Raw genomic sequence first — 14126 nt, 5'->3', positions numbered from 1 at the left:
GGCTGGCTTATTTGCTATGCCTATTCATTGGCTGACCTTGTTACCATGTCTTCCCAGTCATGAACTCTCATACACACTGAAAAGTGCTACAAGTGTTTGGATGTTAACATCAAAATAGCAAAGTACAATGCAGATTGTAACAAATGTTTATCCAATTATCCGTAAATATTTGAAAACTTAAAATGACCCGAGGAATTATTCAATTTTTTATATAAAATTTATGTTCCAGATCTATATTTTTATTTAAAGAAGTTTAAACATTATACAAAGATTTCAGTAGTTTGGTTTTGCTATATAACCAAATTTAGTGAATGAAACACTATTTGAGGGCATTAAAGTGTAGCTGGAAATCAATCATAACAAATTTGATGTAAGAATGGAGATGTGTAATTTCTGTGAATATTATTGCATCTATTTATATCTTTAAATACTTTTAATTTTACAAAAGCAGTTAAATGCTAAATAGAATAGTACGGCATTTTCTCAGGCTGTAGGAATTCCAAGAATTATTGGGGGATCCAGGCGGGACTGAGGATGTCTGGTCAAAAAGCTGCTGTGTCATGCCAAAAGGTTTTTGAGGAACTTTTATTGTTTCAAAAATTATTTGATGTTCTTATAATGAGGCAGTGCTATTTAAGAAACATATGCATGTTCCCTTGGACATACAGAACTGTGATCTTAACTACTGTATTAATATAAAGAAATATTTACATACTTTTATATTTCTTAGAGAATGAAACTTCACATTTCTTAAATATAGTATTTAAAAATATGAAATAGTATATTTGCAAACCTAAATTCTCATACATATTACTTCTGGGATCTAAAAAGCATTTTCTTCTAGACAAGGAAAAGCAAATACTAATTTAATTATGGAAAACTTTTAATGCCGCACCTAGGACTACTTTGGAACAAAGTAATTACTAGTACTTTAATTACTAAAGTAAGAATGTACACCATACATACCTCTTGTGCAAGTTCTTGTGCATTGGAGATAAGAGGATATGGAGGACTTGCTTTGTTCATATGCACTGTAACAGCATTGTGTATCTTAAATGCATTTTGAAAGTCAGTATTTTGCACAAGCTGTAAAATGAGAGAAATTTCCTCCTGACTTTGTGGATCTATCAGCGTGTGTTGGACGTGCTTAAGAGAACACAGCAGCTCATCAACCTCTGCAAAGGGAACAGGTGCACTAGTAAGTTTGGATATACTAAATACATGAAATACATTTTGTTAATTAACATTATCCACTACCTACTACAGTTATTATTTCCTGCATGAAAACAAAAGCAAGTCTGGTGAATGGATTATCCCATGAGCCAACCATACAGAATCATATAAGCTCCCTTATAAACTCCCTTGAAATTCATCTTTACATGATAAAGTATGTTTATCAATAACACAAAATCATTCCATAAAATTTGACGAGGCCAAAGACAACTAAATAAAATATTGAGTTTGAAAATTGTCTGCATTCGGCAAAGGTTACAGAGAAAAACACGTCCACCCTTATCCCCGGTCTGAAAGGCTCTTGAGCATCTAAACCTCCACTCTCTACTCTCTTGGTCAAACAACCCAACAGAGAATATGGAACTCAGATGCCTCCTATAATTATTGGGAAGAATCCCAAAAGTCATGCTTTGTTTATCTTACCTTGTTAAATTTATATCACTTCCTTGGACCTCAATCCTGAGTAAATTATACTCATTTTCTGATTTCCAGTCTTCCGAACTCATGAGATATCAATGTAGGAAAAGTACTGTCATACTACAATTCCCAAAGGATCAGCAAGAGACCACAAGCTGAGAATACGGTTGTGGGAAGGAATCTGCTTCAGGAACTTCCTACCTTTTTTTGTATTTTTTATTACATATTTGGGAGGTTCTACATAATCTCAAGAACTATCTGCAGAATTGCTCATATTGGTGCTACTAATTAATTATCCTGAACTTTTTAAATATCACTGTACTGTGTAAACTAGTTACACCGCAGAAGAAAAATTATGCACTGATGTCAGCAATATGGTTGTAGTATGTTTTTTAAGCGGCTGAAAAGTCAAGGAATTTAATTAGAGAAAGTGAAGAGGGAGGAAACAGGAAATTCTGATTCATGGCACACCATAAATTCTGAAAAGATAACAGAAGATGAGAACATTTTCTCATCAAAATAAAACAGTTTTATCTCACTTCATTACTTTTGAAAAGCACAGCTTTAGACATCAAATGTTCACTATCAGGCTTTACAGCGGCTAAGTCAATTCTAAAATTTGATATGAGGTTATTTAAAGTCAAAAGACTTGTCCTTGTCAAGATTAAAACACTGCAATGGACGTCAGATCACCATTACTTCTATCTTGCCTGACACTTGATCTCTAATTTTCTATTTATTAAACTTAGGTCACCAACATGGGTTCTCTCATTGATTTAGAATATACATCTAAAAATAAACCCAAAGCTATTAAAAAGCTTTTTTTTAAAAAAAAAAAAATTAAGTAAAGGCAGTGAAAGCAGGCTTAAAATGTAAGTTTTTATAGCTTTTTTAAAAGCATAGAAGCAAAGAGGTTAAACCCATTAATGCAACAGGGCAACCATTCCAAAGAACTAAGATGATTAAAAGTTTTCTCAAGAGAAGCCTAGAGCAACTGTAGCTAAGTCTCCCCAGATAATTTTTGTGAGCTGGGCTGTGGGGCATGAATCATATAGTTACAAAAAGAAGCATTGTCTCATGGAGGTTGGCCTTCTACCTTATAACATGGGTGGCAAACTCGCAGCGTCTTGTTGCAGTCACGTGACATTTCGTGACTTTTTTCCCTTTGTGGAACTTGGGTGGGCGTGGCCTGCGTGTAACGTATCTGGCCCATGGGCTGCCAGTTTGACACCCCTGCCTTATAAGGTTTCTTTAAATAATAAGCAGCATCCTGTACTTTACCCAGAAAGAAGTCAGCAACAATGCAATGCATTGGGCTTCATATAATGTAGTTCCTCTGATTTCAGAGGTGAATCTAACTGCTGAGTTCTGTAAATTTCTAAGTTAGACACAAAGGAAGTACACTGTGAAATTATCCAGTAGCTATTTACCAAACCCCCCTCCTCAATTCATTATTCAAATGTGCTTTTTAATTCATGAACATGTGTTTACAAACACATACAATGCATAATTCATATTCCAAAGAGCAGCAGAGAACAATAAGGATAACACTTCAGAAATAAAGAGAAATAAGAGATTTCTTTTTCAGCATGACAGGAAAGCCTATTAGCTGAAGAGAAAGGAACGTGGCAGGATTATCATAAATAAATGTTACATAACACATCTCTGAAGAGCAGCGCAGAAAATAAATCTACCATACAAAATGAAATACTTTTTTATTTTCAACGTAATCAAATAAATATATAAAAGCCTTTCTAATAGAGCAGATATCTCCACATCCAGGGCAATTACTGGCACGACCTGAATATGACTTTTGTCACGTGACAAATTTGTCTTCATGAAAAGTTACTTCTATATCCAGGGATATATACCGTGTTTCCCCGAAAATAAGACCCTGTTTTATTTTTTTTTTAAACCCTGAAATAAGCGCTTCACCTTATTTTTGGGGAGGTCTTATTATTTTGGGGTGCGTGGAGCAAGATGGGGCTCCTCTTGCTGTCTTACCTGATTTCCAGCTTTGTCCCCTAACCAGAGGAAATGGCAGGGACCAGCTGCACATGCAGTTAAATATTATTGGAGATAATATTTTGGGGGGAGGTCTTATTTTCAGGGGAGGTCTTATTTTTGGGGAAACACGGTAGAAACCATCTTTTTTGGACACAAATTCATTTTGCTTATCCCTGAATTAGAATTCAAGCAATACACTAACATGTGAAATGATTCATTCATTTCAAATATGAAGGTGTGAAATCTGAAATGCTGATGTACATCAGCAATCATATATTATTCTTTTGCAAAATAAAAACAGTATAAGATGCCTACATTGTCAAAAATATTTTAAACAGTAACACCTTTCAAAGGAAGTTAAAAATTTATTTTGAAGTTTAACAATGCTGCTGAATATTGAAAGATTCAGAAAGATTGAGAAAGAAGAAAAAATACCTTTCAGATAGTAAATTATAATATAATCTCCTACAAAATAGACGGATCTTTTAATTGTAAAGCCTACAAAGATAAATATTTTTCTAATTATTGCTGTTTATCTGAATAGCAATATTGATTCTAAGTAGAAAAAAAGCTACATTTAACTTCTAGTAAATTTTTATTAATTTTAGAAGGTATCTCAGCTGTTAGAAATTGCTCAATAAAATGCAGTAAAGACATGATAACACAGTTTTACAATTCACCTATGTTAGGACTTTTATCTTCAGAAGCCACGAGGATATTTTTTCCTCCATGTTCCTCTTTTTTCTTTTAAAGTCCTTCCGTAGCATAGAATATAGACTGGAATTTCTGGACAAATTTTTCAAGATTATTTTGACACGTATTCACTATTACTGAAATTTAATAGTTAAGATTCTAAAATGAGCACAGACCTTCATCTCTGTAAACAAGAATACCTCTATGAACATATTAGTCTGTTTTAGCTTCAAAGGACTAAGGACCAAACTGGAGTTATGCTAAATATTCCTCTGCAATTATCAAAAGCAAACTATATGGTGTGGGGACTAATAACTAGCTGGACCTTATTAGATATGGAGAAGAAAATGTTTAATTCCCTGCTAAATCCCTTTTCTTAAAGTATTTGTACAAGATAAAAATGTGGATTAATGACAAAGCTTTGTTCTCAAGGCTCAAGGATTCTAGACAGGGTGGATAAAAATCAATGATTTTTTTTTAAAAAATCAAAAAAAGATTTTTTTGATTTTTATCGAATTTATTTTAATAAAAAACTTTTGGGGTAAAAATCTATCATAAGATAGTTTTCTATTTAAGATACATAAATAATTTAGTTTATTCAGCATGAAATGGAGCTTAGTTATGTAGCATGAGGCTGTATATTCTGCAACACTGGGACTATCGGTGAGTCAACAGTGGGAGTAGCAGAGATGACAGTTGCTCTTTAAAAATTATGATTTAAATCGAGTTGATTTAAATCAAGCCTTTTTACTAGTGATTTAAATTCATGATTTAAATTGTGATTTAAGTCAACTTGATTTAAATCAAATCCACCCTGATTCTAGACCTACTGAAGAAAAAATTTAAGAGACTTTTCATGTCACAGACTGATAGTCTACAAATACATTCAAAGGATATCTGTATTTTGTAACTAGAATAATTTTAAAGTCACTTTCTACTGCAACCTCATGGAAATAATTTCAAGAAGGAGCTGTATAGCTTGTGAAAATCTATTTACAATCTTTCCCTGATGTCTGATATATCTTTACCTTTTATTAATGTAGGTCCTAATGAATATATAAAAGAAGTCTGAGCAAACAAATAAGACAGATATTTGAGACTTGTTGATTTTATATGGTTAACAAAAACATCCACTACCAATATCCCTTAGTGCAGTGATGACTAACCTTTTTGCCATTGCGTGCCAGAAGTGGAGAGAGTGCAGGGGGTGGGTGAGTTTCGCGTGCGTGCATGCCCACACCTATAATTCTATGTGCCCTGCCCCTGTGCATGCGCGCATGACTCCCCGCGCCTAGCACGCAATGGCCCGGTGGACCCATTTCTCTCTCTCTCTCTCCGGGTTACAGAGCCTAGGAGTCTGGGGAGGGTGAAAACGGCCTTCCCCACCCCCCTGGAGGCCGTAAACGGCCCGTTTGACAGCTTCCGGTGGGACTGGAAGGCCTGTTTTTTTGCTCTCCCCAGGCTCCAGAGCCTTTCTAGGAACATGGGGAGGATGAAAACAGCTTTCCCCAGCCCCCCCGGAGGCCGAAAACGGCCCGTTTGCCAACTTCCGGTGGGGAAGGCCATTTTCACCCTCCCCAGACTCCTAGAAAGGCTCTGGAACCTGGGGAGAGAGAAAAACTGGCCTTCCCCATCACCCCCCAAGGCCCTCCGGAGGCAGGAAACAGCCTGTTTCCCTACTTCTAGTGGGCCCAGAAGGCCCAAAAATCAGTTGGCTGGTGTGCACATGTGCGCCCGAGCTGAGCTCGCGTGCCCACCGATATGGCTATGCGTGCAACCTGGGGCATGCGTGCCATAGGTTAGCCATCAGGGCCTTAGTGCAATCATTCAGTTAAGGGAATAACAAGGCAACTTGTTCTTAACAACTATGATTGATTTGGGCAAACCTTCCCCTATTTAAATCACTTTCTTTAAACTGATGTTTATCCTATTTGGATAAGAGAATCATGTCATACTCCACTCAAAAAGGCTTTTTTGCAGCTCTGATAACCTTTAGTGGCAAAGCCTTTTAAAAGGGGCTGAGGAGCAGTATTTTTTACAATATTAGAAATATTAAACGAAGACAATAGTGTATTTTGAAAATATAGTACAGAAAATCATCTTTTTGACCTCTTGTCCATACACCCACACAAACCACTTGGAATAGTTTTTCTAGTTAGTAAAAGGACATGGACACTATCTTACACCAGTCTATAATTGATACGGTGGATTTACCTATATTAATATCCTCTGCATTACACTGAAACTTAAATGAACTAAATGGTCATAAAAGAAAGCAATAATGCAGAATCCGGAAAAAATATACATAAAAATTCTTCAGGACTTATTTAAAATTCTTAAATGGATGCTTGTAGAACACTATCTTTAAGCAGAAAGAGATTTTTACTATATAAAACATAACTTGCTTAGAAATAATACATAGTAATCTGCATTATTAATTTAAGTTACCAAACTTTAAAATCAAGTAATGAGCAAAGTGTTCAAAACAGTTCTATTTTTTTATCTTTTGCGGAGAACGCCCCCCACCCCACCCCAAGCCAAACTAATTCAAATCCTAAAAAATAATATATTCAAGCAACCAACTGCAAAAAAAGGTTCAGATTTCAGGCCTGTGCAATGCTTTAGATTCAGCTCCACAATGGTACTTCAAACTGAAAAGGGAACACATATAACACTTGACTGTAACTTTTGAATAGCTCTACCTCTTCTGAGGATCATGCAGCAACTGCAGAATACATACAAATGTTCCCAGAAAAATAGCTTTTTCCACAGTATTTTCAGAACACTGTACAGCCCAAACTGATTTGTCTTTCAAAAGTTGCAAAACAATTTGATCATCCATGTCTTATAAGTGTACAATCTTTGGTATCTTTAGTTTTCAAGATTTGTCATAAGTGCCTTGCTGTGTTATTGTTATACCTTTCTCACAGACTCTTAAAGAGATCTATGCAATGGCTCCCGAATAATGTTTTAAGAGTCCTTTATATTTTTATTCTTTCCTTTTATTCCAAGAATAACCTTCTAAACATTTTTTAAAATTTAGGAAGTCATATTTCAAGATTCTCAATGCATATGTCATGTTTGCCTGTTGGAAAAGTTGCTTGTTTAGGGATCAGTTTTAATACTGTGCTTAATACAGCTAAAGATATATATAGAAAATAATGGATCTTAAACACATGTCTTATGCATGAAAAGCCATAGGATTACCCTGGTTTAAGAACACCTAATAGTTTTTTTTTAAAGGATTCCTGTTATTACCTTGGAGTACCTTAGCTATGGTGATGCAGATTTTAAAAAAATCGAGAACTAAAAACTAAATTTGGTATACCTGAGAATGTTTCTTTATTTAACTTAAAAGGATTGTTTCTCTGTTATGGTTTTGGTTCTTTGGGATGGTTTTCCTGTGTCAGTGAGATTGTCTCTATTGATAATTACATTCCAAAACTAGTTCAGAGATATTCTGGTGGATTTGGGAGTCAATTGTGACATCATGATTGTAATTCATCTTAATTTTAATTTTAAACTATTGTGGACTTTTATTGCTATATTTTATAATTGTGAAAGTTGTGAAATTTGGCAGAATATAAATTTAATTAATAAATAAAATTGGGATGAAACAATACCTAACATGGGATTTGATTGCATATGTTTGACAGTATTTAAATAAGCTGTATGAAAAACTGATTTCAAGTACTTCTTGAAGGAGAAATACTAATTTTTGGAAACATAGGTAAGATTTTTTTTTCTCCAAACATGGATAAATCTGGCTTTATGTAAAAGTAACTCTAGTATGCTCTCTCAAAATGTCTTAAACTACATGCTATTTCTATCCGTTTTTGTATTATGGTGACACAAATATTCTACATGGAAAGGAATTACACAAGAATAAGTAGACACATACTAGGGAATACACATGAAAAACAATGTGCTGGCACTGGTAGCAACAAGCACACTATGCAAACAGCCCAGTGTATTTCCACTGTGTGCCTGCTTACTCCCTTGTAATTCTTTCCTCTCCAACCTCTCTGCTGTGCTGTGGGAGGAAGAGTCAGACAAAGAAGAAATTGCCTACATGTTGCTTTTTTTTCTTCCCCACTCCTCTCTCACAAAGCAGAGAGATTGGTTCCTCCCCCCATTAATAGTTTTACCACCACAGTACAATTTTATTAAGACTCTGAAGATAAGAGCATTCACAGTTTTCTTCCCTCTCTATCCTTACTCTCGCTACATTAGACTTATCTGTTATCCATGCCATTTCTATATGATGTTTGGTTGGGAGCAGATTTTCCATCAGAAACAGTAGGAGGAAGCAAAAGGAAGACAGATAACAATGTAGATTTGAAACATCTCCGTCAGAGTATCTCTTTAAAGACAGCAAAGATTGGGAATGGCAATGAAGAACTGTACAGGTGTTAGAGAATATCTTCATAAATATTATTGTTGCTTATAGGCAAAATATTGGGAAGGCCTACATAAACATTATATGTTCAGAGGAAAAATGTTGCTTATTATTGCTTTTCTATTTATGCTGATAAGGCATAACTATGAATTTCCATTGCCTGGTGTCATTCCAATTGTAAGTATACATCTTTTTGCCTATTTTTATTTTGCTAAACTTTGGTGCAGATGGTGGAGCTAGGCTACAGTTGTTAATTGTCTAATTTTCTTAGGTTTGGATCAGTGGTGGATTGCCCCCGGTTCGCACCGGTTCTATAGAACTGGTAGTAAAACCGGCGGGCGGCTGACCCATTGACCCTGATGTCATGAAAATGCTTCTGTGCTTGCGCAGAAGAGTGCGTGAGTGAGCGAGTGAAGCGAGTGCACGCAGCCCCAATGCGAACTGGTAGTAAAGGTAAGTAGAACCCACCCCTGGTTTGGATGGATATTTTTTCAAGTGAAAGACCTTGAATAATTCAGAAAGGGAAAGAGTAACATTTTATTAATAAAAAGGTATAAAATTGATGGCAAAGTGCATAGACCATTTCATTTATTCTTAAGATACATAAAATGCAAACCATTTATAGCAGTGGTCCCCAACCCCCGGTCCGCGGACCGGTGCCGGGCCGTGGAGTACCTGGCACCGGGCCGCGCAGCGGCCGGGGGACATGAACGCTGCAGCGCAAAGGCTCCTGGGCCGTGCGCAAAAGCTCCTGCGCGCGCTCAGCGGGCCATGGTAAAATTATCAAAGGCTGATTGGTCCGCGGCGATAAAAAGGTTGGGGACCACTGATTTATAGTATTCCAATTGGAAAATGATGGAAACATTCAATATGTTCTGAGATGATTGCATTCTGCTGGAATAAAATTCAAACCATTTATAGTATTCCAGTTGGAAAATGATGGAAACTTTAAAAATGATGGAAACTTTAAAAAGTTTCCATCGTTTTCCAATTGGAATACTATAAATGGTTTGAATTTTATTCCAGCAGAATGCAATCATCTCAGAACATATTGAATAGGGCTGCTCTTTTGAGTTTTTGGTATTTTTTTAAAAAAAAATTCATACAATGTATGAACTGGGAAGGAATGCCTGGCATTGCTTGGTATTGAAGTATTGAAATCTTTTTCATTGTTATTTTCTTTTTGGGAAAGGCAGACGTCACAAGCAGAAGTAATTAAAAGTATAACTCACAAGCAGAAGAACATTTCCACATAGATCTGGGGAAAATCCAAGTGAAATCTGGAGAGCTTTTTCCAGTCAGCGTACACAATTCTGAAGCTGACAGTTAAATAACCTGGAAATAGAGTTTCCCATACAGGAAATTCTTGACTTACAACTATTTGTTTAGTGACCATTTGCAGTTACAAAGGCACTGAAAAAAGAGACATTACCGTTTTTCACTTACAACTCTTGCAGCATCTCCATGGTAATGTGATCAAAATTGGGACCTTGACAACTGGTATGTATTTATGAAAGTTGCAGCCTCCTGGGCTCATGTGATCACCTTTTCAACCCTCTGACCAGCAAAGTCAATGGGGAAGCCAGATTCACTGAACAACCATGTTACTAACTTAACTGCAGTGATTCACTTAACAACTATTGCTTAACGCACTGTAAGCCGCCCTGAGTCTCCGGAGAAAGGCGGCATATAAATCAAATTTAAAAAAAAAAAAAAAACAAACGGTGGCAAGAAAGGTAGAGGTGTGTGTGTGTGTGTATTTCAAGGTGGCGAACATATCCAACATACTTTTCTCCTCCTATTTCCCCTGCAATAACTCTGTGAGGCGAGTTGGTCAGAGAGGGACTGGCCCAAGGTCATTCAGGTGGCTCTCGTGACTAAGGCGGGACTTGAACTCATGGTTTCTTGATTTCTATCCTAGACCAAATATTATTTTGCTGATATACAGATTTCTATCTAGTTCTTTATTATAGCAATTCATCTAATTGTGAATTGCTAATTCATGGTGAGCTATTTCAAGTCAATAAAATTTCTGAGACATACATAAGACAATTTTATTAAAATATAATTTTAAGATTCTTAGAGTGAATGCCTAAGCAAGCATTCTTTATCATAGAAATCATACAAGTTATTTTGAATATTCACATTTTTAATTTAATAACTTGCTTTTTATTAGATAGTCCTCGCTTACCAACTGCTCATTCAGCAACCATTCAAAGTCCCGCAGTCATGTGACTGCCAAGACCAACTTCATAAAAGGCTTCAAAGAAGCAAAGTCAATGCGGAAGCCAGCAGGAAGTTGCAAGTCAGACATATGAAGCTGTGCTTAATGACTACAGATGAGTCACTTAATGACTGTATCTGGAACTGACAAGAAGTCAGTGTGATCATATTATATTTATAGGAGACATTTCCTGCAAGGAGTATTTTTGACTACACCAAGGAGATTGTTACTACACCTCAAACAGAACAATTAAAAAGATGGAAATCTCAAGTAAAACATCTTCATAATTGGATAGAACTGCTTGAGGAGCTGCTTGGAGGTGTGGAGGAGTAGTAGAAGGTCTTGAGATGTTTAAACAGACTGTGTGCTGGTCTGGTTAGAACTAAAGATTACATGGGAAAATGGGAAATTCTTCCTGAGGATGAGGATATTTACTGCAAAAGTGGCACTATTCAAACAACTATCCATCTTTTATACTGCTCTCTGGGACTGACTTGCACACAGAATGACTTGCTGATCAGAAATTTCTCTGCCATTAACATGGATCAGTACTGAGCTAGAACTATATGAATTTATATTTTATAAAAGCTTTTAATTTTGTTTCAGTATTAAATTAATAATATCCCCTTTTCTAGTTTCTGCATTTGTGGCACGAGATAGACGAGACAAGATATTATGATTCACTTTATGATCACACTGCTTAGCCATAGAGTTGCTCAGTCCCCATTATGGTCTGTAAATGAGGACTATCTGCACAGACACCATCTCTCAAGCCTAATTAAATATTCATTTAGAAGCACTAAAAGTTTCATTGCATATAAAATTAATTGTTCTACTTAAAAATATACATACCTAGGATTTTCACAGCACAATGTGGACTCTCCAGAATTACTCCTTCTCCTGTGTCAAACATAGGGTTGTCTATTCCAGTCTTGGGAGGAATTTGTGCCAGTTTCTTCAATCTAATAGAAGAATTAAGATCAAGTTCTTGTTTTTTCCCATCTTCTTCCCGTCTTCGCCTTAGGTCCTCTTGCTGCTGTCGAATCCGTTCAAGTTGAGCACTCCGCCGTAATGGCATCATGCGGTTGCCTAGATCACCTGGGCAATCCACAGCCATTTCCCTATGTTTCTGAGATTCTTCAAGAGGTGCAAGATCCATAATTTTTATTTCACTGTCTGAATCTTCAGTTACATGTCCATTCATATGAGAAGTTGTCATTGTTCTATGTAAGAAGCTATATGGCTTGTCAGACATAAATTTTATTATAACACTTCTTTTCTTGGTAGTTCCACTTAAAATCCATTATAATGTTAAATAATTCTTCTTATGCATGACCAGAGGAATATGAAAAGATCTCCAGGAAGAAATCTGAAAAAAATAAAAGTAGATGATATCAAAATGAGTAAAGTTAATGCAGAAAAATTATTATATTTAATATCGTGTGTGCCTTGATATTAATACATACAATATATATTAATTAGAATATGCTTTATATTATGCTATAAGAATGTCTTGTTTTTGTAAATGTCACTTTATCACTGAGTGTTCTATCCTATCCATTTTATTAATACATGCTGGTTTGCAAAACAAAACAACCATGGTGATCACTACAATATAAAAAGACTTAATAAAACAATTTCCTGTTTATAACAACCAACCTCTTTTACTCCCATTTTTTAAAGTTTTTCCTTAGTTCAAAAGGGTGGTTTGTTTTGAAACATGTACTTGATTTCAGCACATCTTTTATTGTCACAAACGAAATTTATTAAAAGATAAAAATAGACCTCCCTGTTCATGTATTATACATGTTATCTTACTATATTAGATGAAAGGGCTATCTAGTTCACTATTTGCTTTTAATAGAACTATCACATATTCATGGAATAAATGTGATGGCTACTATCTGACTGGTATGTGGTCACATTGCTTCTAGGCTTCTAGATACTATGTTTGTTTGCTACTATTGCCACTAAATGCGGGCAGCTATTATCTAATAGATGCTATAGAGCACTGCACACCAGAACAACTAAACACAAGAACAGTTTTTTCCCAAACTCCATCACTCTGCTAAACAAATAATTCCCTCAACACTGTCAAACTAGTTACTAAGTCTGCATTACTATTAATCTTCTCATCGTTCCTATCACTCATCTCCTCCTACTTATGACTGTATGACTGTAATCTTGTTGCTGGTATCCTTAAGATTGACTGTTTCCCTATGATTATCATTAAGTGTTGTACTTTATGATTCTTGATGAATGTATCTTTTCTTTTATGTACTCCGAGAACGTATGCACCAAGACAAATTCCTTGTGTGTCCAATCACACTTGGTCCATAAAGAATTCTATTATTCTATTCTATTCTATTCTATTCTATTCTATTCTATTCTATTCTATTCTATTCTATTCTATTCTATTCTATTCTATTCTATTCTATTCCATTCCATTCCATTCCATTCCATTCCATTCCATTCCATTCCATTCCATTCCATTCTATTCTATATACTAAAACTCTTCTGCCTGTCTGGGCAAAGCGGTGAATCGCAGGGCAATAATTTTAAACCAATGAACCTCAAATGGGCTACTTTCAAGAATGCATCCAGAACCCACGACTCCTATGGAATTAAAATTTGGCAAAATTAATAAAGCATTTAATGACATAAAGTTATCATAAATTCTTATAATACAAAATATCCAAAAATATTTCCTGTGGCCAACTCTTGATTGTTTGACCTGCAGATACATCTCTGAATATCTCCATGAATTTTAAAGAAATTCTCTAGTACATTAGGTCAACTATTCTTGAAGGCATTGAAGAATCTGGTAAGGAAATATCCCTCAAATAGGGCTTCAAAATACCAAATGAAAACAGCTATGTTAGGCTTTAATAATAATAGTTTTTGTTACTTTTTTGTGACAGTAATATTATTTATTTGTGAAAAATAAAATCAAGTCTCCAGAAGAGAAATATGACTTGGTGACTATAGGAGTATGTTTGTATATTTTCTCAGAAACAATATGGAGATAATTTACCATTATCTTTACTCCTTTTTTCCACACTTCTAACTATTGCCCTGTGATTGATTGGTAGTTTCTCATTTTTGTAACTGCCAAGTTCAATTCAGGTTAGCTTTTAGCTTTTTCATAGACTG

General features: G+C 35.4%; 1 protein-coding gene across 2 annotated transcripts in view; it reads right to left on the bottom strand.

The window, feature by feature from the left end:
• The window catches only part of PALS1 (protein associated with LIN7 1, MAGUK p55 family member), a 36549-nt gene extending 24321 nt beyond the window's left edge, over window positions 1-12228 (bottom strand). The window contains exons 1-2 of one of the 2 annotated variants that reach the window (XM_070931250.1): window positions 11826-12228; window positions 967-1175 (exon numbers count right to left, since the gene is read on the bottom strand). In XM_070931250.1, the coding sequence (XP_070787351.1) occupies window positions 967-1175; window positions 11826-12228 (612 nt within the window). The remainder of the gene's footprint in view (window positions 1-966; window positions 1176-11825) is intronic. The other variant, XM_070931251.1, reaches the window with a different exon arrangement.
• Between the last annotated feature and the right edge of the window lie 1898 nt (window positions 12229-14126).

Source organism: Pituophis catenifer, unplaced genomic scaffold, assembly GCF_029215685.1.
Source record: "Pituophis catenifer annectens isolate HBS135680 unplaced genomic scaffold, rPitCat1.0.hap2 SCAF_1, whole genome shotgun sequence".
In the NCBI taxonomy this organism is placed as follows: Eukaryota; Metazoa; Chordata; class Lepidosauria; order Squamata; family Colubridae; genus Pituophis; species Pituophis catenifer.
This window is presented reverse-complemented; position numbering and strand designations above follow the sequence as displayed.